At 39.9% G+C, this 26,813-nt stretch overlaps 1 protein-coding gene and 1 long non-coding RNA gene across 2 annotated transcripts; one reads left to right on the top strand and one right to left on the bottom strand.

Annotated features, from left to right (window-relative positions):
• Positions 1-9,070: 9,070 nt before the first annotated feature.
• On the bottom strand, positions 9,071-24,580 carry PSAT1 (phosphoserine aminotransferase 1). Its single transcript, XM_015849190.2, has 9 exons — positions 24,451-24,580; positions 22,222-22,282; positions 20,636-20,705; positions 19,399-19,604; positions 17,724-17,896; positions 17,075-17,244; positions 13,484-13,612; positions 11,394-11,531; positions 9,071-10,796 (listed from the first exon to the last, which is right to left on the bottom strand). Exons 1-9 carry the CDS (start codon positions 24,508-24,510, stop codon positions 10,691-10,693), a joined length of 1,113 nt encoding a protein of 370 aa, XP_015704676.1. The 5' UTR covers positions 24,511-24,580; the 3' UTR covers positions 9,071-10,690.
• Positions 24,581-24,614: 34 nt separating this feature from the next.
• Positions 24,615-26,570, top strand: LOC107306235. Its single transcript, XR_001552047.1, has 2 exons — positions 24,615-26,171; positions 26,444-26,570. It is a non-coding gene; the product is annotated as an uncharacterized LOC107306235 (long non-coding RNA).
• The last annotated feature ends 243 nt before the right edge of the window (positions 26,571-26,813 follow it).

The following is a 26,813-nucleotide window of genomic DNA, read 5'->3' as shown; positions in this document are numbered from 1 at the left end:
TCTGGCTGAAGGGCACAGTGCTAAGCACCAATGTCTCAGTGGGCTGGAGACATCTGCATCCATCATCTAGGGACAGCACTTCAGTTTTTGTGCTCTTGCAGGGCCTCACCACCCCAGCTGGCTTGTCAACATTCATTTGTGAATGGCCATCTGGACACAGCAGAAGCATTTGAGTGCAGCAGAAGCATGGGAATGCATTGCTGGGAAAGTCTCTGCACCTAATGTTTCCCAAGAGCAAAGGAAGCCTACTTTGAGTTGTGCGCCTACCAGTCAAACACCAGAGTCCTTCACAGCTCAGTTCCCTCAGAATCTTCCTAAGAAGTAATAGGACTTCCAGTTCTCTCTTAGTGAGAGTCTTCCTCCATTAACTTTGAAATTTTGGTTTCAGAGGTTCATGAGAGAGCATTAACAAGCACCTCTGTTTCCAGTGGAATCAAGCACATGATCTCTCCCTTCACCTATCCTGATCTGCACTGCAGAACAGCAGTAACAGCAGGGAGCAGGACTGAATATCCCTAAAAAACAGGCAATGAGAAGTATTGGAACCATGGGGCACCTGCAGGGCAAGGACCCAGATCAGCCCCTGTGGCTAATCCAAACTTCCCGGGTAGCAGATGATCCAAAAGCTCCAGAGTCTGTGCCTGCAGTACACATGAAAAAGAATCAGGGTCTCTCTCTGTTTCTATCCTTTTCCTCCCTCTTTTCTGGGGTTCAGTTTCATCCCTGCAGGATGCCGAACAATACATGGACTAGAGTTATAGACAGGCTGGTTGCACTGGCAGGACAAAAGAGACTTTGGCGTGCCTGTAAAGGGCAGATTTTCCAAGGACCTAAGCCTGTTAAATTTGTGCAGGTGTGGTTTTCTAACAGATTTATAGCAGAGCCAAGTTCAGATAGAGGACTCGAGCTCTTCTTTTGCATGTAATTTGCACAGACTCTGCAAATTCCAACTTTAGAACATGGAATCTCTTCTGTTCTCTAAGTAACTCTGGTCACCTCTTATTCCACATAGTTGTCACTGTTATCTGCATTTGGGAACACAGAAAAGGCTGAACTATTTCCCAATTTCTTCTCCTGGAGGATCATCTTGAGGCGTGTATTTAAGCAAGAAAATGCCTGCCTATAGATTTTTGCAAAATTTCAAGTTACCACGTAAGGTCTTTTAGATTAGGAAGTTTCAGACAAAGTTGGTACTGGTGATGTACCCATTTCAATTGCAGTCTCCGTTGTTTTGTGAGACGGTGGGAATGACTTAGGAAGAACTGTAAATGTGTTTTTCCGTGAATAATTTCATTGTTTAACACTAGACATCTATGAAAAGAAGAACAATTCCATCCATTGGATGTGTTTTTACAAGGATTACTTCCTAAGCATGCTATAAAAGCAGAGGCCCACTATTGGAATCAGTGGTTCGTCTGTGCTTTTCATAACAAAAGGAGACTGTGTGGCCATTAAAACAACATTACGAACAGAACAGAACATCTGCTACATGATGCATAGTGCTCTTTCTACCAGGGCCTGAGGATCCACATTTTGTAACAGCCCCAGCCTAAGCCAAGTAAAAGGCAATCATTCGGATGAGATATTTTTCTCTTGTGTTGTCTTTATTTCTGCTGCTATTCCCAGTTTGAACATGAGGTCTCTGAACTTCCCTGGCCCAGAACATTGTCTTGGTTACACTGGTGTGAATCAAAACTCTCTCTGCCTTCAGTGCCTCTTACTGAATAGTATTTTTGTAAGCAGCACACTGGGTTTATTGTTTTTCATGTTTATTGTCCCTCATCTAATATAAATGACTTTTCCATCTCCCTTACACGGGCACAAAACATATACCAGTAGATCACTTAAGTTTTGACTGAGTTGCTCTCCCCTCCATTCATTAATCCTTATGTGTCACATTTGATAGATATAACAGTGGACTCAGTAGCATTATCACAGCTGCACGGTTTCTGGGAGCAGTGCAGTCTTGATGAGATGAAAAGTAGCCTACAGTATACTGCAATGGATAAGCATATCATGGTCTACCATACCATGTCTGTAGCTAACATGGCTGACTGAGGGCTTGGGTGAGGAAAGTTTCAAAAAGTGCCATAACTCCAACCAGATTACATGAATAGTCTTGGAGCACTAGTTACTAAAACCCATTGCCAAGAAGGTCTCTGGCTTTATTACTGTAAGTTTACATCTTGTTTCTATAACTAACAGTCTGAAATCAGTTCTCCTTCATAAAACAGAATCACTTGAATGAATAGGATCAATAGCATGAGGGTCATAAAATCCCTTTTTGGTCTGCAATTTAATAGTGATTATATGCTTCCCAGAGAATAATCAGCGCATTTTAAAATTGAGTTTTTAATACTGATGGAGTATTTTAATCTAGGGACTGTAGTTTTTGAGACTCCACTTTAGATTTCATTTATCCTTATAGATAAGAAATCATAAGGCATACGGCAACATCAGAAACCATTTGGAAGCAGCTCTCTTAAGAGCTGGAGACATTTCATGTCAGAAACTCACTTAGCCACAGGTTTGGCAGGTGGAATACATGTTGTATATAATCTGTAAAGAAGCCTAAACATACTCTGAACATAGTCAATCAGACATGTAACACCCTAATCACCACTCTTCTAATACTGAAATGAAGGAAATTTCTCTTTCGCAGTTCTACACTGTTTTGGAAAACCACAGCTTCTCAGAGCAGTACCACAGCTTGTCTCTAGTGGGGTCTGGAAGCTTTCTCCTGCTTGTGGGCCAAAGTGGTAAACTAGAGTAAGTTATTTAGGTCATGCGGGTCACACCACAGATATCAACATCCCCAAGTATGCCAGAGTTTAATGCTGCTCATCTGTCTTTTCATCCTCTTGCAATCTGAATTAAAAACTGTTCCTGTTTTGCACTCTTGGGACTCATATTTCTGTATAGAGCCAAATCACGCTAAGTATATTAACACCCCAGAGGATTTATGTCTTCTTGACCTGTTGTATTAGGCGAAATCAGACCCTCGGGATGTAACGTGATAGGCTCTCCCCTGCTGGGTCATGCATATGTAAAAAAGATAAGGATGAAACTGGATACCTATATAAGGGACCCTCACATTCCAATAAACGCCATTTTACCGCTCACCATAATGGTGTAACAAACAGCTGTGACTTGGTCGGGGCCGTCGATACACATTCACAAAGGGACTTGACTTTTCAGGTTACCAGATCGAGGTAACATTGACCTGAACTAGTATTTCTTAAATTTGAAAATCTGTTAAATCTTGTAGCAGACTGTTGCACCTACTGACATTTCTCGTTGCTTTTGCCCAGAGCTGAACTTTCAGGATTTAGGCATTTGTCATGTGCTTTTATACTGCAGTTTAGTTCTGTCCTAATGTCTTTCACGTGGAAAGGCACACAGACCACCTGTGAGGCACTTCATGACAGCACAGGAGGAAGCATAACACTGGGAATCACTGATTCCCTTCTGCTTTTGCAGAACTTTCACATCAACAACTCCCAAAACTCAGAGAACTTTCCAGTCTTTCAGGTTTTCCAGATGGCTGGCCTGTTGGTCTGTCTTAATATGAAATATAGGACATCTCTCAGAATACAGCATAATTCTTTGTGTGAATTGAAAAGATACAAGGAGCCTCTGGGAGTTAACTAAGGTTGATAATAGGCATCACCACTGAAGGATTGCTTACGCTGTATTTGGAGCTTTAGCCTCTATGAATATAATCTGGTTGCTCTATGAAGTTATACACCTCTCTGACTTGGCCTTATTCTAGAACTATGCCTCTGAACAAGAGACTTTTGCTCAAAATGTCTTCCTCCCTTTCACTGAAACTGAAGATCCACACAGTGTTTGCTGCCCTGTATATCAGCCCCAGGCAACCGCTGTTGGCAGCAAATTCTTCTGTGTCTTTCTTTCATCATAAAGTTTTGTGCATGAGCATTCTTAATAAAACAAGCTCCACATTTTCAATAATCAGGCATCCTTAATGAAGTAAGCCATCTAAATAAATATAATTCTTTTATGAAAGTGAGATCTAGAAGCAAATACACTGGGCCCAGCAGTTCTCAGCTGATCATTTCACTTCAGTTGATCATTCACTTCAATGCTAATTATCATTTTGGCTTAGTGTTTGCAGGTGTTCTTTCAGTATTTTTAAGCCAAATCTTTTTTGGTTGGTGAACTTCACCTACTGTTTTGTCCACTTCTTAGAATGGATGAACTTCTGCTGTTTTGGAATGCATTAAGTAAATTCAGTGTTAGCTTGAACTATGATTTATGCTAGCATTGATTACCATAAAACAGAAGATGTTTCATCATTTCATACACTACCAGCACAATTTTTTTGGCAAAGATGAACATCTTGAAATCAATATCCACAGAAGGAATTACTTCTGTATTGGATAAGGAAGTTACAATTCAGTGACTGTGTAAAGTCATAGAAATCAGAGTAATCAGATCTCAAATTAAGATCTGAGGTTGTGACAATTAAGATTGTCACAAGGCAATCACATATTTACCTACATATGATATCAAGCAAAACTTGAAGGATCTGTGACTGATTTTCAGATGCATTCCTTCCCATGTGTAGGGAATAACGTTTTCTCACTTAGACATGGCTGACAGCACCCACCAAACAGGGAGAAAGATCAGACCACACAAAACTTGGCAGAGGGTTGGTGTCAAAATCCCAGATATGCACTTACATTCTCAGTGCCAAATGCAGTAGGGACTTAAGTAGCATTTTGGCTTACTGTAAACACATACATTCATGTGTTTTGCACGAAAAGGTTAAAGGTTTGCTAGTAATTGAGTGATTTATTTCACTTCCTGACATGTACACTCAGCTGCCAGTTAAAGACTCTGGCTACTGCTGTCAAACAAGCAATTTCCTTTCCAAGTAATGCCATAATTAAAACCAGGGCCAGAGGGTATTCAGAATACAATGAAACTGTTTCTCTGATTTAACAAGGATGTAAAGAAGTAATTAAACTTAGAACTTTTTTCATCTGCAGTTATCACCATGATATAGGTCAAGTAAACTACACATTGCAGGTGATATGTGTATCTTGCCACTGTGTAATGTGCCACAGTTTCTACCCTAGACACAGTTTTGCTGCAAGTGCTACCCTGATATTAGCATTCATGGAGCCTCAGTAGCAAGGAGGACAGGAAGGGAAAGCACAAGACTGCATCTTAAAGTGACTCCAACTTACAGACCAGTAGGTAAAAACACACACTACTCCCAAAAGAGTATCTTTTTTCACTTATGCATCAAAAATTGAATTTCTTACCACTACTCCCTAGTTCTAGTAATGCAGCTCAGAGATGACTTTGGTTTACATCATGGAACTAAAGCAAAGAATCATGTCAAAACAACTCTGAACTCGGATTTGTCCATTATGATACAAATTCTAAGTAGATTAATGGCAATTTCTCTCATAATAGTTTAGATAATTGCAACCTTTCTCATAGTTTCTTCAGATCCTTCTGTGAATAACCCACTTATAAAGTTCTCAATTTTTGCTTTTCACGCAGTGCAAAAGCAGGAGATTGAGTGTGAATTTTCTAGGATGTCAGAAACCATACAGCTTTTGTTTTTGTCACATCATACAGACATTTATTCATTAGCCTCTTAAAAAGAAACAAACAAACAAACAAACAAAAATTAAATAAACAATATTCAGAACCTACCTGGTCTGCCACGTATTTCACTGCATCTCTTTGATCAAGGTCCTCCAATATTTCAGTAATCCATGGGTAATTATAGCTTCCTAGCTTCTTTAGCCTGAAAGAGACCAATTTATCACAGGATGTCATGAATCTTGGTTCTAAATTATCAAGAGTCCAATTAACGATAGAAATGGGGTTACTTCTTTCCAATTAAAGTGATTGATCTCATGTAAAATCTTGTAGCTGTTCCCTTCTTAATTATGTACACTCCCATCAAATATGAAGAGATTCACGCTCATTTTATTTTTTATCCAGAGAAGGAGATACAGCAAATATTAATCATATACTGATACAGTTCCAGACCTAATAACGCTTTCAGCATACATTAACGATTTCCAGTCTATCAGCTTCTGAAACATATTTAATTTGTATTTCTTTTTCACTCCAAACATTTACTTCAAAGCCAGGAAGAGGCGTGAATTTTTTACAGCCAAACACATTCTCCTGGTACATCTTCAAATGTTAAACCACTTACACGTTGAAAAGAAAAACAGAATTTAATTTAAGCACAAACAAGAAAAACATGAATATGCAAAGTGTCAGCCAACAAAGGAGCAGGACTCTCCCCATCACTGTTCATATAAATCGTTTTCTTCCACTAAGATTATCTTGACGAATAAGGATGTGCCAAACCAGTTTCTAATTCTTATTTAATTTTTTTGTGCTAGGCTTGGAAACAGTACAACAGCTGTGCTAGGCTGTGCTATGGAAATCACAGAGTCATTAAGTTAGCAGGACTCTCTGAGTCCATCAGGCTCAACCCCATTGCTCAAGCAGGACCACCCAGAGCAGGGTGCTCAGGCCCATGCCAGGCAGCCTTTGGATGTCTCCAAGCAGGAGACCCTCCAGCCTCTGGGCAGCCTATGCTAGTGCTCCATCAACCTGACAGTAGGAAAAAGTTTCCTGATGCTCAGAAAGAGCCTCCCATTTTCCAGTTTGTGCTCACTACCACTTGCCCATGCACTGAGCACCATTGAAAAGAGCCTGGCTCTGTCACCTTTGCATATTTCCCATTGGGTGTTTGTAGGTCCCGAGACTCTTTCAGGCTGAACATGCCCAGCTCTCCCAGCCTCTCCTCCAAGGAGAGGTGCTCTAGTGCTTTCATCACCTTGGTGGCACTCTGCTGGACTTCTTACAGCAAGGCCACGACTCTCTTGTACCAGAACTGGACATGGTACTCTAGGCATGTCTTCACCAGCACTGAGTGGAAGGGTCACCTCTCTTAAACTGTTGGCAGTACTCTGCCTAATGCAGCCAAGAAAACTATTAGCCTTTTTGCACACTGCTGGCTCACATTCAACTTGGTGGCCACCAGGACTCTCAGTGCCTTTTCTGCTGAGCCACTTTCCAGTAGGGTGGTTCCCAGCAAATATGTGTGCATGAGGCCATTCCTCCCCACGTGCAGGGCTCTCCATTTCTCCTATCTGAAAATAATGAGATTCTTGTCAGCCCCTTTTATCAGCCTGTCAAAGTCCATCTGGATGGCAGCATTGCCTTCTGGTGCACCAGTCCCTCCCCCAGTTTCATGCCATCCACAGATTTGCTGAGGGTGCACTTTAAGCCCAAATTCAGAACATTAACAAAGATGTTAAACAGGACCCAATCCAGTGTTGTTCCTGAGGTACACCCCTTATTACTGGCCTCCAATTAAACTTTGCACCACTGATCACCACCCCCAGGGTGCAGCAGTTCAACCAGCTTTTGATCTGTCTCACTATCTGCTTATCCAGAACATATCTCATCATCTTCTCTAGAAGGACCCTACAGCAGACAAGGTTGAAAATGTTAGTGAAGTTCAGGAAGACAATACTCAGGGATCCCAAAGATCTATCAGCTCAGTCAGGCATTATTTCCTTACGGTGAGTCCATGCTAACTATCAATGATTTTCTTCTGCTTGACACATATGATGAGCTGTTCCATCTTCTTCCCAATATTCAGGCAAGGCTAATGTAGACTACCTGTACCTCACTGGGTCCTCCTTGCCCCTTTTTATTATATTTTTCTCATCCAGTCTTCACGCACTTCACCACCAGACCAAGCCACCCAGAGCCACATCCAGCCTGGCCTTCAATGCCTCCAGGGATGGGGCATCCACAGCCTCCTTGGGCAGCCTGTTCCAGTGCGACACCACTGAGTGAAAAACTTCCTCATAATATCTAACCTCAACCTCCCCTGTCTCAGTTTAAAATCATTCCCCCTTGTCCTATCACACTCAGACCATGTAAACAGTCGTACACCCACAGTCCTCATCTGGGGACGAGGTCTCTCTGGCGCCTTCTCTTCTCCAAGCTCAGCAAGCCCAGTTCCCTCAACCTTTCTTCATAGGAGAGGTGCTTCAACCCTCTGATCATCTTATTGGCCCTTCTCTGGACCAGTTCCAAGAGCCCATCTCCTTCTCATGCTGGCAGCCCCAGGCCTAGCTGCAGTACACCAGACAGGGCTTCATGTCGTCCAGTTAACTCAAGTATTTTCACCAGGGCTCCTACTCAGGCATCATGTTCTGGTTTTTGTTTTTTTCCTTTTCCCCCTGCCGCCTCCCCACCTTCCACCTTAGCCTAGGGGCTTTTATATTACAGACTAAATAGAATGCCAGAAACTCCTTCTGTGAAATCATAAACACCACATTTTGCATTTCCACAATTTTTGCCCATGTGATTTAGAAAAAGAAACACAACTCAGAAGAAGCAAACACTGTGTGTGCCCCAGTGGCGCAGTGGTTAAAGACGCCGCCTTGCAACACTGGGGCCCGGAGTTCGAATCCCCCCTGTGGCGCAAGTGGTAGAAGTGCCGCTCTGCTACACAGAGGCTGGAATCCCAGGGGCTGGACTCGATGATCTCTAAGGTCCCTTCCAACCCGCACAAAACTATGAAACTATAAGCAAAGAGGTTCCCCTTTGGGTCAATGGATCAGCCACATACAGCCATTCTAGCTTTTCTTTTTTTGTCACCATGCAGGAAACTGTGCCTGCTAACAAAAACTGGAGGTTTTTGGAGCACAGAATCATTTATTATCTTTAAAGCCACAGTTACTGTTGAAAATAAGTCTACAAAACTCTGTAGGAAGCTGGATTCTAATTAAATGTTAAATAGCTTTAATATGAGAATGGAATTAAATCTTCATGAATGGCATGAAAAGCGTCCTTCAAGGCTATTGTGCAGTAATACTCTTTTTATCATGGTAGTTGTAGGAAATATTTGAAGAAAAACAATAAGTGAGGGAAACATTATTAAGGAAAAAGGATAATACTCCAATTTAAAATTCTAACACATACTATGCATGCAGTTCTCATCCTCCTGCCAAAAAAAAAAAAAAAAAAAAAAAAGCTTCCAACACACTGGTGCTTCACAGCATGCTGCAACAAGTTTTATTTTCTTCACCCACTTCATTTAATTATTTTGCGTTACATTACATTGTCAAGAATCTCCTAACAGCAGCCATAAAATGACACAAGGGGAAGCCACCCCTTGACCCTATCCCCTGACTTGCTGTGAGGATTCACAAGGAAAGAAGCAGTCCACCATTAGCATTATTAGATTGTTACCACTGTATTAGTGTTACATAAAACAAAAAGACTCAATTCTTTACCAGAAACTTAACAGTCTGAAATCAGTTGTGGTAACATTAAATGTTGTGATATTATCAGAGAGCCTTTATGTAATTTAAAATAGGAAGCCAGTACCAACATACATTAATTGGCACCAAATTCACAGGCCAAGAAAGAAAAGTAACCCAAGTAGGGTATTACATAGAAGATCTTCTGAAGATCTTTGCATTAATATAGTTCCTCCCCTACCCCAGAGTATCAAAGTCTGGAATAAGCCACAAGATCCAAGTAAGAAAATTAGACCTAAAGTATGATGTAGTGTCAGGAATAGTCAGAAGTCAAGACTTTCACTTAGAGCAGCTGGACAGGATCCCACATACAAAAGGTGACAGAACTGAAGCAACGAGAAGACAAGGAAAATATCTGGAATGACACTTCAGACAAAGAAGTCAGTGCAGAGAAAGTCACATATTCACTGAGTGGAATACAGCGATCCAATTTGGCATAAGGGTAGCAAATTAAAACAGGTTTTTGATAGGAGCGACAATATGCATGCTCCAATATAAGAATAAAAAATTAATAACCTAAGAAAGTTTAAAATATGAACTGCATAGAGAAACGTATTATATACTGATTTAATTGTAAGTCCATGCATCTTAGCTTTCAACCAGTAAATAGTAATACCAAAAAAGACCCAGTCCTAAACTTCGATAGCATGTACTACTGCATGGGACTGTCCAAACAATTCATGCATGGAAGCAAAGCTTTGAACACAGTGGCCTGAAGTTCAGAAACCAGATATTAACTCCTGAAAACTACTACTGAAATATCTGATAAACTAACTAGATACCCTTAGAGAACACTTAACATCAGTACACCACTCACTGTGTAGTCATGTAGTCTGTGTAAATCTCTATAGAAAACTTGTTAGAAATTTTGCCTTCAGGAATGTACTGTTAACAAGGTATATTTGAAGAAGTCATTTTGTAACTAGCAACAAGAAACAGGTGAGGTTTTTTGTTGTTTTTTTTCCCCAAATGGTAGCACTGATTCCTATTCTGGGTTTATTATAATTAAAGAGCGACTAATTTTAACTGAGCATAGTAGTAGCATGTCTATAGTCAGAACTGAGATCTATAGCATCTTACAGTGCTTTAACTACACATTAAGAATATTGCTTTGCAAATTTTGGTTCAAATCTTGATCAGTCTAATAATCTTCATCTTCAGATAGGAGCCAAGGCTGCCAAGCCCTTGCAAGACTGGGCCTCAATTCCATGCAGATAACTAAAATAGCTACTGGAACTAAAAGAACATGTAATTTGTGCGCTGAGGCTGTGCATTAGCACAGTAATTTTAAAACACTGCAGCTTTTGTTTTCATAGAAGTGAAGCATTGCCCTAATCCACGAGCATTTATGACTGATGCATCTGCATGAAGCTTCTCATGAACGCTGCAAGCTTCTGAACATCTTCTACAGTTACTGCATTGTATAAAGAGGCACGGATTCCTCCCACAGATCTGAATTGAAAAGAGGGGAGGAAAAAAAAACAAAAAAAAATGTAAGTTCAGTATATGCTAAAAAAGACAAGTATCATTTACAGTTACTTTCCCCTACCCAAACAGAAAGAAGTTCATGTTTTATATGAATGAGATGCAAACATTTTACTCAAGGTAATCAGAGAATCTAAAGCAACTTAGTATTTATTAGTTATTACAGCTCTACGCTTCTTTAATTCCACAAACAGAACTGTAACAGGTGAAGGAACTCTTTCCATCATCTTGATAAGTAATGTAATGGAGACTTTATGCAGCAACAGAATTTGACAAAATGTCACCTTCTTCGGCATTTGAACAGAGACGAGAAATATTAATTACGCTGGAGAAAGGCAGAATTAACAAGAAAGCTGTGACCCATCACAACTAAGCTATAGTTGATTCACCACCAGTTTTTAATTACAGTCTCAAGACTGCAATTCCCAGTGCTCCCAAACCAATATGAAGAACAGCTTGTAAGCAAGAAAGGCTGGTAAGTCAATACATGATGCCTGCTGCTGTATCACTGTAATATTTTTTTATTCTGCACAGCAAGGGGATTCATCCCAGTGCAGCACTTACCGATGTCCTTTCAGAGATATCATGTTAAGTTCCACAGCTTTCTCAAGGAATTTCTTTTCCAGGGCTTCATCGCCCTTGTTACTGCCAATGCGGAAGGGGACGTTCATTCTGCTTCGGTTCTTCTTCTCCACTGGACATCTGAATAAGTTACAAAAATAATGATTAACCTAAATTTAGGTTTAATCCAAAGTAGAAGATTTAAGATACACTTGAAGCAAAATTACACTTCATTTTTTTCTAATTTGTGTTTTATGGATTCTGTTTCATTTGTGATTATTGTGGACAGAAAAAAACATGGCAGGGCAAAAGGTAAGGGAAAATGGAGGGAAGCATTTAACATTTAAATACTTCTTTTTAGTGCTTCTGTTACAAAAGAGATAAGAAGCCACAGTATTTCCCAAAATTGTGATGTAAATTCTTGCACAAATTCACAAGGAAACATTTTTTTTTATTCCATTTGACATGGTTGTAGGTTGAGCATGGGCTGGATTGTTTTTTGTAGTCAGCAGGGGTGTTGAGTTCTTCATTGGATCCTTTGCGCAGATTTAACAGTAATTGATCCTAATATTAACATATGTAAATTCTCTGTGCCAGCTGAAACCAGGAAAACACTCTTTTGAAAGGCCCATGATTGTAAGGATTCTCACATTTTGATATATATATGGATACGCTCCACTTGAGACAACCCGTTTCCTATCAGGCAATCTAACATACCTCCATGAAAGCACAGAGACTTTAGAAAGCAACAAACTGCAAATGGCACACAGAACTTTGTGGAACAGTCTCTATTCTCAAAAAGCTTGTCACACCTCTTGCTCAGTAATGCATGCTATAGATTAGGTGGTACATTACAGCTAGGAAGACAGCTTCAGATAAGAATGGATTTTTTTAAACTGTATTACTAAAAAAATGGCTTGAACTGTGTTGCTAAGGAAGATGCATACTTAAAGATGACCACTTAATGAAGTTTGCTTTGTTTTCCTTATTTGCCAGTTCACCATTCCACCTGCACTGCATTTGCCTATCAAGTCTTGTAGGCCTGCTTGCCAAAAACAAGGATTCTTTTTATTTGCCATGAAATGTTTTTTTCAAAGTTTGATTTGCTCACTGAGGTTTATGGAAAAGTCCCCAGGGCTTTAATAAAGTAGGATCACAATTCTAATCATTGCAGTGCCAAAGGCAAAGCTTTTCCCATCACAAAAATGGATAAGCAGAATGCACTGAATATTATGAACTATATCTTTGCCAATTAAGGTTGAAGCCAACTTAAATATAAAATCCAAATTTAATTTCCCTATCCTAACTTCAGGTTAATTAGGTCCCAAATTTTGACTTCATACTGAAGGCAAAGGAAAATATTTTGCAGTCTTTGTCGCTTGCTAGTTTTTGAACCTATGAGTACTAACATTATTACTGCTTATTATTACAACATCATCATTATTATGCTTACTATTACAACATCAAGATTTAACAACACATTTTGGGTCCTGTCGGGAAAAAATCCATACTCAAAAACAGACAGTCAAATCTGTTATTTAAAATAACATCAGAAATAGCTGAAAATATTTCCTTTTTGCACAGATTAAGTTCTGACTAATTCAGAAAGTGTTTCAGAGTTGACTACAATTAACAAAGATACTCTGCCTAAGTGAAGGAGGAAAAGAAAAAAAAAAAAAAAAAAAAAGCAAAGGTTTTGATTTCTGAGGAGATGATTTGATGGATGTGATGTAGAATTCCTCTCAACAGCTTCTTCCCAGCCACCTCCTCTGTTTTTGCCCATATTCTCAGACATACAGTAAGCATACTGAATAGTTGCAACCTGCTTTCAGTACACGTATCTCCTGGGCTCCTGCATTATATTAAGGGCTTCTCAAGCGATTTGTGTAGGATAACAGGAAATAACATTCTACTGGAATGAAACTTATCCTTGGGAGTTACCAAGTGAATTATTTGCAAAAACAATCTCTAGGATTTCAGAATTCCTCAATTTCTACATAACAAAGAAGTAACTTTAAAAGTAAGTTAAAGTTACACTTAAAGCATTTAGCTGAGCAAAAAAAATTTAAGCAAGGAGAAAGCACACAACTTACACATAGAATCCATTAGATTTATCTATAATATCATAAATCATTCGTGATTTGATTAAACTAAGTTTATCCATGGCTGCAGCTCCACCATTGTTCTTTATCCACTCCAGTACCAGTCCCATGATATAGATACTGTAACAAAAGAAAACATTTATTTTATTTTTTAAAAATCTGATTGAAAAAGCAAAAAACAGACACAAATAACAGTACACTAAAATTTTAACTGTGTGACATTATATTTATTTTTGAGGTAACTGTTACAGCATAAAGCCTGTTCAGCTCTAGCCATGATGTAAGAAGGAATCTCAAATCTACATGCACTAAGAATGCCAGAAATCTAATCCCATTTTTACAATCATTAAGAATAAAACCTACAATCCCATTTCTGCCTAAAAAGATCATTTTCCCACCTGAACAGTGATGTTTGATGAAACAAATAATTAATGTAATACATTTAATTATTCACTACCATTCAAGTTTAAGCAGAGTCCTGGAAGCCTACTGAAATCACATGTCTAGGGACCAAGTATTTCAATGCCAGTGCAACATAAAAAAAAGTCCCCAGGGCCTTTTGCCTTTGTGCTTTCGCTTATAAAACTCAGCTTGTTCAAGTTCAGGCATTTCCCACAACTGCAACATTTTGCATAATAAACTGTTCACAAGTTTTTATGGAGCCTTTCCAACAGATTTGCTTTTATTTTATCCCCTCATTACAGATTCCAAGGGAGTACTCAGAGAACATTACCCTACAAGGTTCCCTAACACAAGTCTAGCAGGTGTTTGTTTTAAACTTCACTCCTTTTAATTTCTCAGGGGATGTCAGTCTCAAATCTTTGAACACTTCAGAAAGACTGCAGAATAAATCAGGTTACCGATTGCCTATTACAAATACACCTTATAGATCTGAGAGCACAGCCTTGCTACATTTATGACAGCAGGCTATAGTATAAATAATATACGGTATAAAGAATTTAAGAGCAGAATTGCCTAGGCCCTTGACAGGTACATAGGGCCACATTCATTTCTTGCTATCATTTCCTCTAGTGAAAGTTTTGGACAAATAAAGTTTAAAAAAGTTAGGTTTGGAATCACCCACAGTGGTCAGCCAGATGAAACCCTTAATCCATGTTATATATCAGCCAAAATAATGTTTCTGGAGCAATTTTAAATGCTAAACAAACCCTTGGAGCTTGAAAATTAGTGTGATGTTTTGGTTTTTTTTTTTTTAATAGGGAATGCACTGCTAATTTTACCAAAGTAGATCAGGGTCAAAGAGTTAAGCACCATAGTGCCACAATGTTTAAAAATATTGGCATCTCCTAAAATTAATTTAACATCCTGCTGAAGTAGCTGTTGTATGTTCTGTTAATATTTCCTGTCTATTTGCCAGCAAAAAATAAGAGAGTGCAAGGAAAAGAGGAGAGGAAAAAAAGTCAAGAAGTTTTGCCAGTTCCTTATAAAAACCTGGAACAGCCATTTAGAACCAAGCCAAACAGGCATACACAGTGCCAACACTTCTCTCTGTTATATTTTAGATTCTGGAGCACACTCCACTTTGAGTCTGCAGCACCAACTGAAATCAGGCAAGACAGTGGTCAGAAAGGAGAAAGGTTGTTTTCCAGCTTTATTTTCCATTCTTTTAGTTCTCTGCTATTAGTGTTCTTGAAAGACAATGAAGTGCAGCTAATGCTGCTTTTTACAATTTATTCACAATGGCCAAAATTAAGTAAGACTGCAAAACTTAATTTTGGTTTTGCTTTTCAAAACAGAGAAGCAGCACTGCTGAAGTGCTGAGAACTTTGTTTCTTCAAATGGAAATAGCTTTGTACTTGGAAAACATGAATGGCTGGATTTAAAACCCAGCATGTGCAATGCAAGTACATGGTGTCCAAAACAGTATGCATGACTTGGCATTCAGAAAATAATCAATCATGAGAGAGAGGTTTTATCAGTCGTTGAAAAAAGTGCTCATACTGCCTATGTACTGCAGACAAGAAAAGAACAAACTGGCAACTTTAGGTTAATTTTTCTCTTAAATGCAAATCCTAATGATATTGGCTATACTCAGACAGTAGGGCAGTCTTTGGATGGCTGCAGGAGTACATCATCACAGTACTGCCCACTCTACAGTGGCCATACAGCTTTGGAAAACTCCAGTTGTGCACCAGAACATGAAACAAACATATGGGTACCGGATTTATTTTCCCTTTTGATAAATTAAAATAAACTATATCTATGCCTTTCCACTAATACACACCATACACACCACATCATGAGAAACATGGATTCGGTAACAAACCATACCTCAAAATTCTACTGAATTTACATTAGAAAGCTATTAAGGTAGAGTTTATATGCAGGAACCACTGTAGTTCATTATCATACAGTGTATATGAAATCTGCTGGATACCATTAGCTATTGTAACTTCAAAAATTCTGGCTTGTATGAAACAAAGTCTAAGAGCTGCAGTTAAATATTCTCATTATGAAACAGAATTTCCTGTTGATCAGAGGTGATGCAAATTTTGGGGGAAAAAAAAAAACCAAAAAAAAACCCAAACACATTTTTCTTTTGTTTTTCTTTTTTACATATTGCCAAAATACTTTTTAGAGACAGAAGTGTCTGGCTTAAGATTTTACTTTCTGGAAAGCATCTGTTTTAGTAGGCGTTGGTAGGACATTTTTAATTATTTCAGTTTAGAAGTGCCATATTAAGAAGGGTAAACACTACTGATTTAATTCCTCAGTATTCCTGTAGCAAAGTAACACCTAGCTAGGTATCAGACTTTTAAAAGGGCAAGCTGTAATCTGTTTTACCTCATGCATATACAAATTCCCCAAGAACATGCAAATTTTATTACCTTGTCTGCTGTCAATAATTACAAAGATTGACCAATTTTATTTTTTAATCCCAAGTCAGGCACTGAGGTAGTAGCTAAAGAAATACAGCAAATCTTGCTAGGGAAAAAGGCAAAGCAATGATTAAACTACCTTTTTTAAAATTCTTCTCTAGTTTCATTTCAAAATCCATTGCAGTAAATAATTTAGTTAGAACTAGAAATATTCCAAGGTGTTGTTTTTTTTTTTTTTGGTTTTTTTTTTTAATATCTCATACTTTAAAAACACTTAATAATGATAACACCATTTATTATTTCCTAGCATGAAGGCAGAAATGGATATGGAGGCTCAATTGCTGGTCAGGTAGAAATTCAATGAAGTCTAATGAATGTTCAAGCAGCAAAACTAAATGCCCAAGTTACCTACTCACAGTCTTAGAAGCATTGGTATTGCAAAAGCTCGAGTCCTATTTGTTTAAGCCAAAGAATTAGATCTTGATATTTCTACAATGAAATTATGACATACGGTATTTAATTCTAAAAATATTACATCCATTATGGCCAAGTCCCATTCATTGGGCAGCTAGGCCCACTACAATAATTTCAGATATTTTCATCAAAATCACATGAAATCCTTTAACACATGTTACTTGAAGACAAGTAACTCTCTTCTCCAAAATCCTTTTTTCACTAAGCATAGCAGATGGTAGTGCAGAAATTCCCTGAATAATACACATTAAAAAGCTGGATAAGTTACCTGTAGCATGGTGGAGTGTTATATAAAGAGCCATTTGCTGCTTGTGTTTTGTAATCCATTACTACAGGGCATTCCTTCAGTGCAAATCCCAGCAAGTCCTCACGCACTATTACAACAGTAACTCCAGCACAACCAACATTCTTCTGAGCACCAGCAAAAATCACGCCAAACTAACAGAAAGAAAGGAAAGAATCACTGCATACATCTACTAGTTGATTTTAACTGAATAATAAACCAGTATTTTTATACAAAATTATACAGCTGAACATGTCAAAGACAAGCCAGCAGAAGTTCTAATTTCAAGGTGCACTTCCAGCTAGAATTGTTATCCTATGTATATCTTCATTCAAACACTTCAACAAGTTTTCCAGTAATTTGCTAAATACTTAATAGCCACAAATAATTCTCAAAGCACCTTGTACCCATTTCACATTACTGCAAACAAAATATGCTAAAAACACATAGACAAAACCATCCTCAACCAATCTGGTATTTCACAAGAGGCATTATATAATCCACCTGCTCAAGGAAAAGCAAAACAGGGAAAACAAAAACAAAAAAAGCAGTTGAAGATGTAGGTACTAGTGATTCCAGCCTCACCCAAGTCCAACTCCTTCCATCCTTCACCCCCTCCTTAACTGTATTGTACCTTGGAAACATCCACAGGCCTCGACAGGAAATTTGATGACATATCACAAACTAAGACTGCTCCTTTGACATCAGGAACAAAGTCAAACTCCACACCATGAACAGTCTCATTCGCACAGTAGTACACATACGATGCATCTGGATTGAGATCCCAAGTGGCTGGGTCAGGAATGTCTAAGACAGACAAAAAGGATATCAAAGGTCACTAAACAGATGTAATTTTCCTAGAATGTAGTTTTATTTTAAGACTACACCTTCAAGTATAAACCCAGAATGATTTTGTAGCCTAAAGTAAAAAAAGCTACATTGTAGCTTCCTGGAAAGGTAATACACAGAAGAAATACAACAGTATATCCCCAGTATTCTGTGGTGGGCCATCATCAGGCTTACAGATATTCATCTGACTTTCAGTCCCTTTTCCCTAGGAACCTTCATCAGAGGGAATCTTCTACATGTCCTTGAAACTACTGAAGCATCCAAATTTTTACTGGTAAAGTTATCAGAAATTCCATTTACACGAACCCCAAGAAGCATTTTTAGACCTGTTCAAAAGTAAGCATGTGCTCAGCTGTCTCCTATCTAAATCGTGCAAGGGATCTACAAAACTAAGATTTGCCTCAGTCAATAGGCCATACGCTGGCATGTCCTGACAGCACAGAACAGGCTTTGTATAGAACAGACGGTTGTTCCTCTTTTCTCCTCTTCTCCAAAAGATAGGAGGAAGATGCGCTGCTAATACCTCTCCCATGATTTATTGCCTCTCACTCCAATTGTAGCTGCCAAATGGTGAGTGCACTCCACTATAACAGGAGGTCATAGGTTTAAATCCTTCCTGTGTCTTAGAGGATATATGAACCTGGAAGATGATATAAAAGCTAACTGGCGAACCAAATGGTTTGGGGAATATTCTTTGTCTTCCCCATTGCCACTCATTTGGCTTTATGTACCATGGACCACAGAAAAGAAATACAAGCACCATTAACAAAGTTAAAGAATTCAGGTATTCATAGTCCAATAATTATTGATAACAACAGACTACTTAAAGCATATACATAAAATGTCCTGAAACAGATTGTCTAACGAAAAAGTTATACATAACTTCCCTTCCATGTATACAGTGGTCATTCAAATAATGTCCTCAAGGTCTATGAGAAGGAGTTTGAAGTGCCCGCCCTATTTCAGAGCTAACTAATAAATGAACAGGAGATGAGTTTTTGAGAACCCTTGAAAGACCATAACAAAAAGCACATCATCCATCTCCTGGGCCAGTACAGTTAAGATGACAGACATACTTCTCAATTTCAGAGTAATTTATTACTGAGTGCATCTGAAACTGAATTAACTTTACCATGTACATGCAAATACCTTAAAATCTAAGTTAAATAAAATAAAATAAAATAAAGTTAGCCCACATAATTTCCCGTCTCCCTCCTACCACTCAAGCTCTGGAACCTATTCACTGTAATCTCAGAACACTTGTCTGGTGGAGACCATTAGGCCAGCTAGCCAACCTCCCAGTCACAGATATGGAGACATGCCGCAGACAGTTTCTGAATGTTGGCCAGTCAACCATTTAACTAGTTAATGCTGAATAACGCAATAGCTGAGACAGGCCAATTTTTACAGCAATTAAGAACAGTAAGCATTCACATCAATAGATGTAATCATCAACTTACTTGTATAGGCTGACAGTTTTGGATGAACAATATTCACTTTGGCATACTTCTCTGCTTCTTTAGCAGCTTTTGCTGACCAAGCTCCAGTAACCACATAATCCGCATGTCTTCCTTCCTTTAAGCCAATGAGGTTTAGTGGGACTGCACTGAACTGGCCAGATCCACCTCCTTGGAGGAAAATAACTTTGTAGTTTTCTGGTATGTTTCTGCAAGCAAGAAATAACCATTTATTTTATTCCTGAAAGTCAAAGGACACATACCACTTGCTATCATACATTGAACTGCAACCTTACAGAGAAGGAACACCACTATTTATGTAGATATTTACCAAAGAGGTTAAACCAAATCCTGTCAGCTTTCCCCAAAGCTGAGTAACAACCCAAATAGTAGGAATAGACTTACACATTGAATTAATAGAATTTTCTGGAAATAAGCAAACTTTTATTCACACACCTATAAGCAAATTCACTTTTGAGAAGCTTCTAACATAGCACACACAGGCTTGAACAATATTCCAGCAGAGCTAATAGTCACTTGAAGTTTTGTCTCTTACAAGCTTCGCGACATTTCTGAATTGAGACAGATTCACCAGAAAGTTCTTGAAGTACAATTCAGTTTTTAGACTCTTTAAAAATTTGCACATGTGACCACATAGTACACTGTACATGCAGAGCAAGTGGAAGAGCTATTTACATCATCAAAAAAATTACTTTTCAATCTACTCACGAAAGCCCTGCCATCAATTATGTTGGCTGTGACAAAGAGTCAAGCCTTCAAAAAAGAGTACAGTGCTTTCATACAAAACTACTATGAGAATAGTGCACTAATTCTAATGCATGATATAAAAACATTAACCCTAATCCACAATCTAACAATTTTCTATTTCAAACTTTTATAAATGTTATATCACATATAAGAAAGGGGCTCCTGACCAGTGATTCTAAAACACTTCCTTATAGATTTTATGTTAGTAAAATCAGGTAAGTAGCATGCAAATCAGTAATATACAGATCACCTGCATGCCAACAGAGAACACACTCCTGTTATTTCCAATTATTTCTTAAAAAATAATTATCTTAATAATAATATCCTCTCCAGTAGTATTACTTTATCAGTAATTACTTTATCAGATGCCTATCTAAACAAACTAGGAACTTTCAAGGAAAAGTCTCCACATTTGACATCTTTAGTGCAACTATCACAAGTTTAATTTAAAAATAGGAAATAATTCACTTACAGTAATTCACGCAGGAGGTTTTCAGCTGTATTTAAAATTTTTGAGAAATCCAAAGTCCGATGGCTCATTTCTATGGTAAGGGAAAAAAAAAACATACCATGGAACAAGACAGCAATGTATGAATGTGATTTTAACAAATGTGCTAAGCTGAAATATTTTTACACTCGCAGACCCAATAACCAAAGGCTTCCATTCCCAGTTCCAACTCGTATTTCTGTTGAGCCTTCCAAATGCCCATAAAACTCTTACTTTTCAGATTTTGTCCAATTCCATGCAAATCCACTCCATTCATATTTGGCAGCCACATGATCCCACAGAAAGAAAAGGTGAATAAAAAATATTCCTTAGGAAGATGCACATTTCTTCACTCTAAAAACATCCTTAGCTACTACTTTACTCTCTACTGGCTAAACCAGTACAAGGGTGTTGTTATTTTTCAAAAACTTAATCATGCAGTAGTCCTAATTAGAAGTTAAGGCTACTGTATTTTAATTCCTTTTATTAAACCATGGGCTTTCTTCTGCCTAGAAGAGCAAACAATTTTAACACAGATCCATATCCCAAAAAGACTGCTGCAAATCATACATTTAGCAATGAAAAAGTTTCAGAGGAGAAGTAAAATGCTGGGAATGCTTGTTCATAAATGTTTTGTGCTTCTGGGACAGAAAAATGACTGAGTCATGCAAATAACATAAGGCACCTCATGCAGAATAGCACTGACTTCCCAATGGGAAGGACAACAGGCATCAAAAACATCTGAAGTGTTTCACCACATGGTACACCAGATTTGTGCATAAATACAACTGCACAGTATGTGTTTATCCACATACAGCAATTTATGTAAATATAAATGCAGATAATTCCTTAAAGATCCAGAAATACCAGTGCTTTAATTATGATTAACTAGGCTGAGAGAGCTGAAGCTTTTCAGCCTGGAGAAGAGCAGGCTCCAGGAGGACCTTATAGCAGGCACCCAGTATCTGAAAGGGAGACCCCTTTCAGGAGAGCTGGGAAGGGAGATTTTGTAAGGGCATGTAGCAGCAGGATAAGGGGAAACAGTTTTAAACTGGAAGAAGACAGATTTAGACATGGAATTAGGAAGAAATTCTTTACTGTAAGGGTGTTGAGACACTGGAACAGGTTGCCCAAAGAGGCTGTGGATGCCCCCTCCTTGGAGGCGTTCAAAGTCAGGCTGGATGGGGCTTTGAGCAACCTGGTCTAGTGGGAGGTGCCATGCTGCTCATAGCAGTGCGGTTACAACTAGATGATCTTAAAGGTCCTTTCCAACCCAAACCATTCTATGATTAGTTACTTCCATCCAACTACGGATGGAAGTATGTTGGAGTAGTAAACAGCTATCTGTGGATCATTTTATGATTCCCCCAAATGAATAAAAAGTAAGGAAATAACAGCAATTTACAAAAGGGCATATATAACCAGAACAAGGTATTACAAGCTATTACACAAGAAAATGAAGTATTCAGTTACAAAAATCAACACCAAAAGCTTGTTTATTTATTTATTTTTAAGTTGAATTAGGTATCTACACTCTGAAAACCATACAAAAATTTTAAAGTCTTGCTTACCCAGAACACTAATACCAAGTCCTTTGTAGTCCACCAATTCTTTCTGAGCTGCTAATAATACCTAACAAAAAATAAATGAATAAATAAAAACCACAGATAAATTAAGTATTTTCTACTACGTGGAATCCTTAACATTTCATAGACACACCAGCTGTTCTATAGTGCAGTAACCTAACATTTCTCTAAAGAAATTGATAAAATAATAGGCACCATGTAATTTCATTGTATCTAATAGCTGAAGGCATGCCTTAAAATGGCATAATTAAATCTCACGCTTCATGTGGAGATTTCTTATTTCAATAGTTACACTTCCAGATAACCTCAGAATGACTTTTAAGAGCTGAGTGGAACTCCCAAATGCTCACAGAAGGCTTAATGTTCAGGAGGGTGCTTTTTCTACTCTTATTTCCCCTGCCTTGTGTTCTTTCACTCACCTCCCACATACAGGCTAACTGAGATATGGAAAGAAACACCAAAAAAGAGCACATGGCATTGGATACTTCACAGTGACTCAATGCCACAAGGCCTGGTTTCATAGGACAAAGTCCTGCGCTTTCTAAAGATGCACCTTCTCTGTTACTGAAAATTAATAAAAGAATCTGTGAAAGCTCTGAGGCAACAAAAGTCAAGGTACTTTTAGGAGCCTTGACAAGTTGATTTGTTGCTTCAACCTTTCATTTGCCTTTCTTCCATAGCTCTCGCATGTCAACAAAGCAGAATTAGAACCTAACCATCTGTTTCAACATTACTTCTGGTTTCAGTGAATTCCTGTATCAGAGGCAAAGCTTTCTTAGCCCCTCCAAATAGAAGCAGGAGATGGAAATTCAGTAGAAAAGCCTCCAGAGCACCCACTGTACACGCACATCTCAGAGTCTGCCAAGACCCCACGTGCTCTGGGCAGTTGCAGAAGCAATCAAACCACTTTGCTGATAGAGCATGTGTGATCTGTCAACTGTAAAGCTGGTAACCAGCAGTTCAACCATGAACAGCTGTGCTGCTTTTCATCTCTGAGATCACAGTATTTTAACAAATGTGCTTCAAACTGCAAACATACCCATGCCAAATGAGAGTTTAAAAAGTTAGAGCCAACTTGCAGATCATCAGAAAGGGCTTGTTAAAACACTAGGTAGAATGCAGTTCTGTTGGTAGCATTATCTGATAACCTGCACATGCCTTACTATAGACATTTATGGTGCTTCCTAATAGGCACAAAGAGCTCTGTCTTCAGAAAGTTTGAGCACTCTGCATGCAGTGTCACCTCAAAGTCAAACACTGAGAAACAATGAGGCAGCAGAGCTCATTCGTGTTGCTGTGTTTTCGAAGGTGCTTAAGTAACCAGCAGCTTGCAGCACAGCTGGACCCTCCTCCAACGCCCCACTAACTGTGACAACGTGACCAATATTGCTGCAGAGACGGCAAGAGCTCCTTTCTGAGCAAGCAGTTCTACCATATGGAGCAATCAATGTCTTTGCAGTGCAATCTTTAGGGGACGTTTCCAAGAGGGAACTCATAAAAAATAAAAAAAAAATAAAGTGGAGCGAGGTCATTTACCCAGTAAAACTGAGAAGGAAAGAACATGGGCAATAAGTAAGAAAACTATGGAGGAAACTAAGAACCACGAACTCTCACGGCACATCGCTCCTATGCTGACAGTCGTATGCCTGTAATCCAGCACGAGCCACCCCCACTCCATATGCAACCGGGTCATCTGCGGCTGCTGATGCAACTTCCCACAGAGTCAAGTCTGCGCTGCACTCATTATTATTGTTTTAAGTGAAGAGATGGCACTGGGTTGCTATGCTCTCTACCTGCTGCTAAAGTACCAAACTCGGCACGATACACACAGCGCACAGACGGGACTCCAGCGCTCCACACAGAAGCCGCTTCGGCGCCGGACAACGCCAGCACGGCCGTCCTGCAGCGCCGGCGGAGGAGAAGGGGCAGCGGGTCACCGCACGCGAACTCGGGACGGCAGCCGGGATAAACGAACGGAGAGCTACGCGGTCGACTTTTTCGCTGTTTACCTCAGCTTCTCCGCCCTCGTTCGGCGGCAGCAGCAGCCCCAGAGGGCCGCACCGGGAGCAACAGCTCCCGCAGCCCCATCGAGACACCCCCCGCGGCCGGAGAGAGCCACCCGCCCCGCCAAGCGCGGCTGCCGCAACTCCCAGCGCGCCCCAGCGACACCCTCCACCTCGCCGCCACAGCTGGAGGGTCCCAGCCCTTACTCACAGAGCGCGGCAGCTTGGCCGGCCCAGCGCCGAAGTTCGCCACCTGCCGCGCCCCTTCCATGATGGCGCCGCTCGCCCACCACTGCTCGCCGCCCCCGGCCGCCGCGCCGGTATAAACGCCCCGCCGCCCGCCCGCCGATTGGCTGCCCGCGCGCACACCTCGTGGGAGGGGTCGCTGCCGGACCGCCCAGCCGATTGGCCGCCCGCGGGCAGCGCCCCGGCCGCCCATTGGCAGCGTGGCCACGAGGCGAAGGCGTGATCAGCCGGGAGGTGACCCCGCGCTCCCGCTCAACCCCCTCGGTGCTGCCCACGCTGTGCCGGGGGTGTCGTTGGTGTCGTGGGGCGGAGAGCTGGGCCGGAGCTCTTCCAGGCCGATACGCAGCATTCTTCCCACGGATACCTTAGTGCGGAAACATGGAGTTAACACGGGGAGATTGCTGCGGCTGAGGGAAAGCCTTTAGCTCATCCAATTTCCTCTAATAGTTTTAGTGAGAGAAAAACTGCCACGCACTGCCAGGCTCAGAAGTGATTTTAAAGTCAGTGGCAGTAAAATCACTTCTGACAAAACAAACCATTAAGCGTGATTGAAAATATCTTGAAGGAAATTTGCTGCTCTCTCTCACAGTTGCATGAGGTGCACACTCTGAACTCCCCTCAGCTCAGCACTACACAGGAGCCGATGCTGCCTCACCCTGCGCATGCTCACCTGCTTTCTCAGCAGCAACAATATTCTGGTTCCAGTGCCTGACCGCTCCTTCAGAGAATAAATCTTTCCTAATATACAGCCCAAACTTCCCCTGGCAATTTTAAGCCATTCTCTCTCATTCTATAGCTGTTACCTGAAGAAGATAACACCCACCTCACAACAACCTCCCTTCAAGTAGATGTAAAGAGGGATGAGGTCTCCCCTCGATTCTCTTCCACACTAAGCAATCCCAGCTCTCACAGCATCTCCTCATAAAACTTGTGCTCCAGACCCCTCACCATCTTCGCTGCCCTTCTCCAAACACATGCCAGGGCTCTTTCTTGCATTAAGGTGCCCAAAACTGAACACAGAACTCAAGGTGTGGTCCCACCAGTGCCAAGTACAGAGGAATGATTACCTCATTAATCACTATTACAAGGCATATATATATATGCTTTGTAATATATATATATTTCATTTTTTTCAGTGAAGAAATACTTTGTAATTTAACTTGTTCACTTCCCTATTTAACCAAATCAAGCTGGAACTATGAAAGAAATTTCCAGGTAACAGCCTGATCTGACATTAAAACATTTTCATCTAGTGCATGTTGATTTCCTTAGGAAATGTTAACAGAGATTGGCAGCTTTACAGAAAAGATGACCTTCATTCTGGCCTTGGACACAGCTTAAGAACCTCACCAAACTTACGCTGAGGCACCAGAGCCCTCCTTGGTTCTGAAGAAATAAAAGCAAACTTGAGGAACACCAAAGTTTCAATACTTTTTCTTCAAAACAGCAGGGTATTTTTAAAGTACACTTTAGGCCACAACACCCAAGGCAACTAAATTACTCCTAATTATTCAGACTGGTTCCAACTGAACAGAAATCCCTGCTGAACAACATAAAAGGTGCCACAATACAGTCGTCTTTGCTAGAGTCTCTAACAGAAGAAGGCAAAGAGTTATACATGCTCTGTATAGCCAAGAGTTTTGCCTAGGAGATCAACTTGTACTCCATGGGAACAAGGCACCCAAGGTAAGGAGGGGTGGTGGAAACAGTCTGAAATAATGCAGGTTGGTTACAGGTGGCTCACATCAACAAGCTGGGCCCCTACCATACCTAGCACATTGATGTCCAAGCAGGATTGGTCTTGAATACTGCGTGTCACTACCCAAAATGTAAATTAAAACTTTGGAATTAAATGTTGTTGTTCAAATTTCTAGCACCCACTTTTAGAACACAAAAATAGGAATTATCAGGTCAGAGCACAAGGAGTAAATACCAACTACTGTATTTTTTCACTTCAGGAGTGCCCCATCCTGACCAGGAAGATCAAAACCAGCAGCTCCCATGAGTTCAGAGGATAACCTTCGCTGGAAGCTTTGCCACTCAGCACTTTAAAAAATCCATGAATAAACCTGACAGTTACCTGAACACAGAACAGTCCATTTCTATTCACACATGATTATTAAACTTTTGCAACAAGAGACAATGAAGAAAATATGGTGAAGGTCACATCAAAATTTTGTTACTACTGAGATTTCTGCTATTTTAATATTTTGCTACCAGCAATTATCATCTTCTCATTACTTCAAAATCCACACATTCAGTATGCCAACATTCATAAGCATCCCACATACAATGCAGGCTTTAAAAATCGCGACTTACAGTGCTACT

The sequence above is a fragment of the Coturnix japonica genome, chromosome Z, assembly GCF_001577835.2.
Source record: "Coturnix japonica isolate 7356 chromosome Z, Coturnix japonica 2.1, whole genome shotgun sequence".
NCBI classification, from domain to species: domain Eukaryota; kingdom Metazoa; phylum Chordata; class Aves; order Galliformes; family Phasianidae; genus Coturnix; species Coturnix japonica.
The sequence above is the reverse complement of the archived record's forward strand: the minus strand, read 5'-3'. Positions and strand labels throughout refer to the sequence as shown.

Coding starts and splice junctions, on each gene's coding strand:
- PSAT1 (XM_015849190.2), bottom strand. CDS start 24,510: ATGGAAGGGGCGCGGCAGGTGGCGAACTTCGGCGCTGGGCCGGCCAAG. Junction 19,605..20,635: donor AACCTCCTGCGTGAATTACT/GTAAGTGAATTA, acceptor TCTTGCTTGCAG/AAACATACCAGAAAACTACA. Junction 11,532..13,483: donor AAATCTAATGGATTCTATGT/GTAAGTTGTGTG, acceptor TAACTTATTCAG/ATGTCCAGTGGAGAAGAAGA.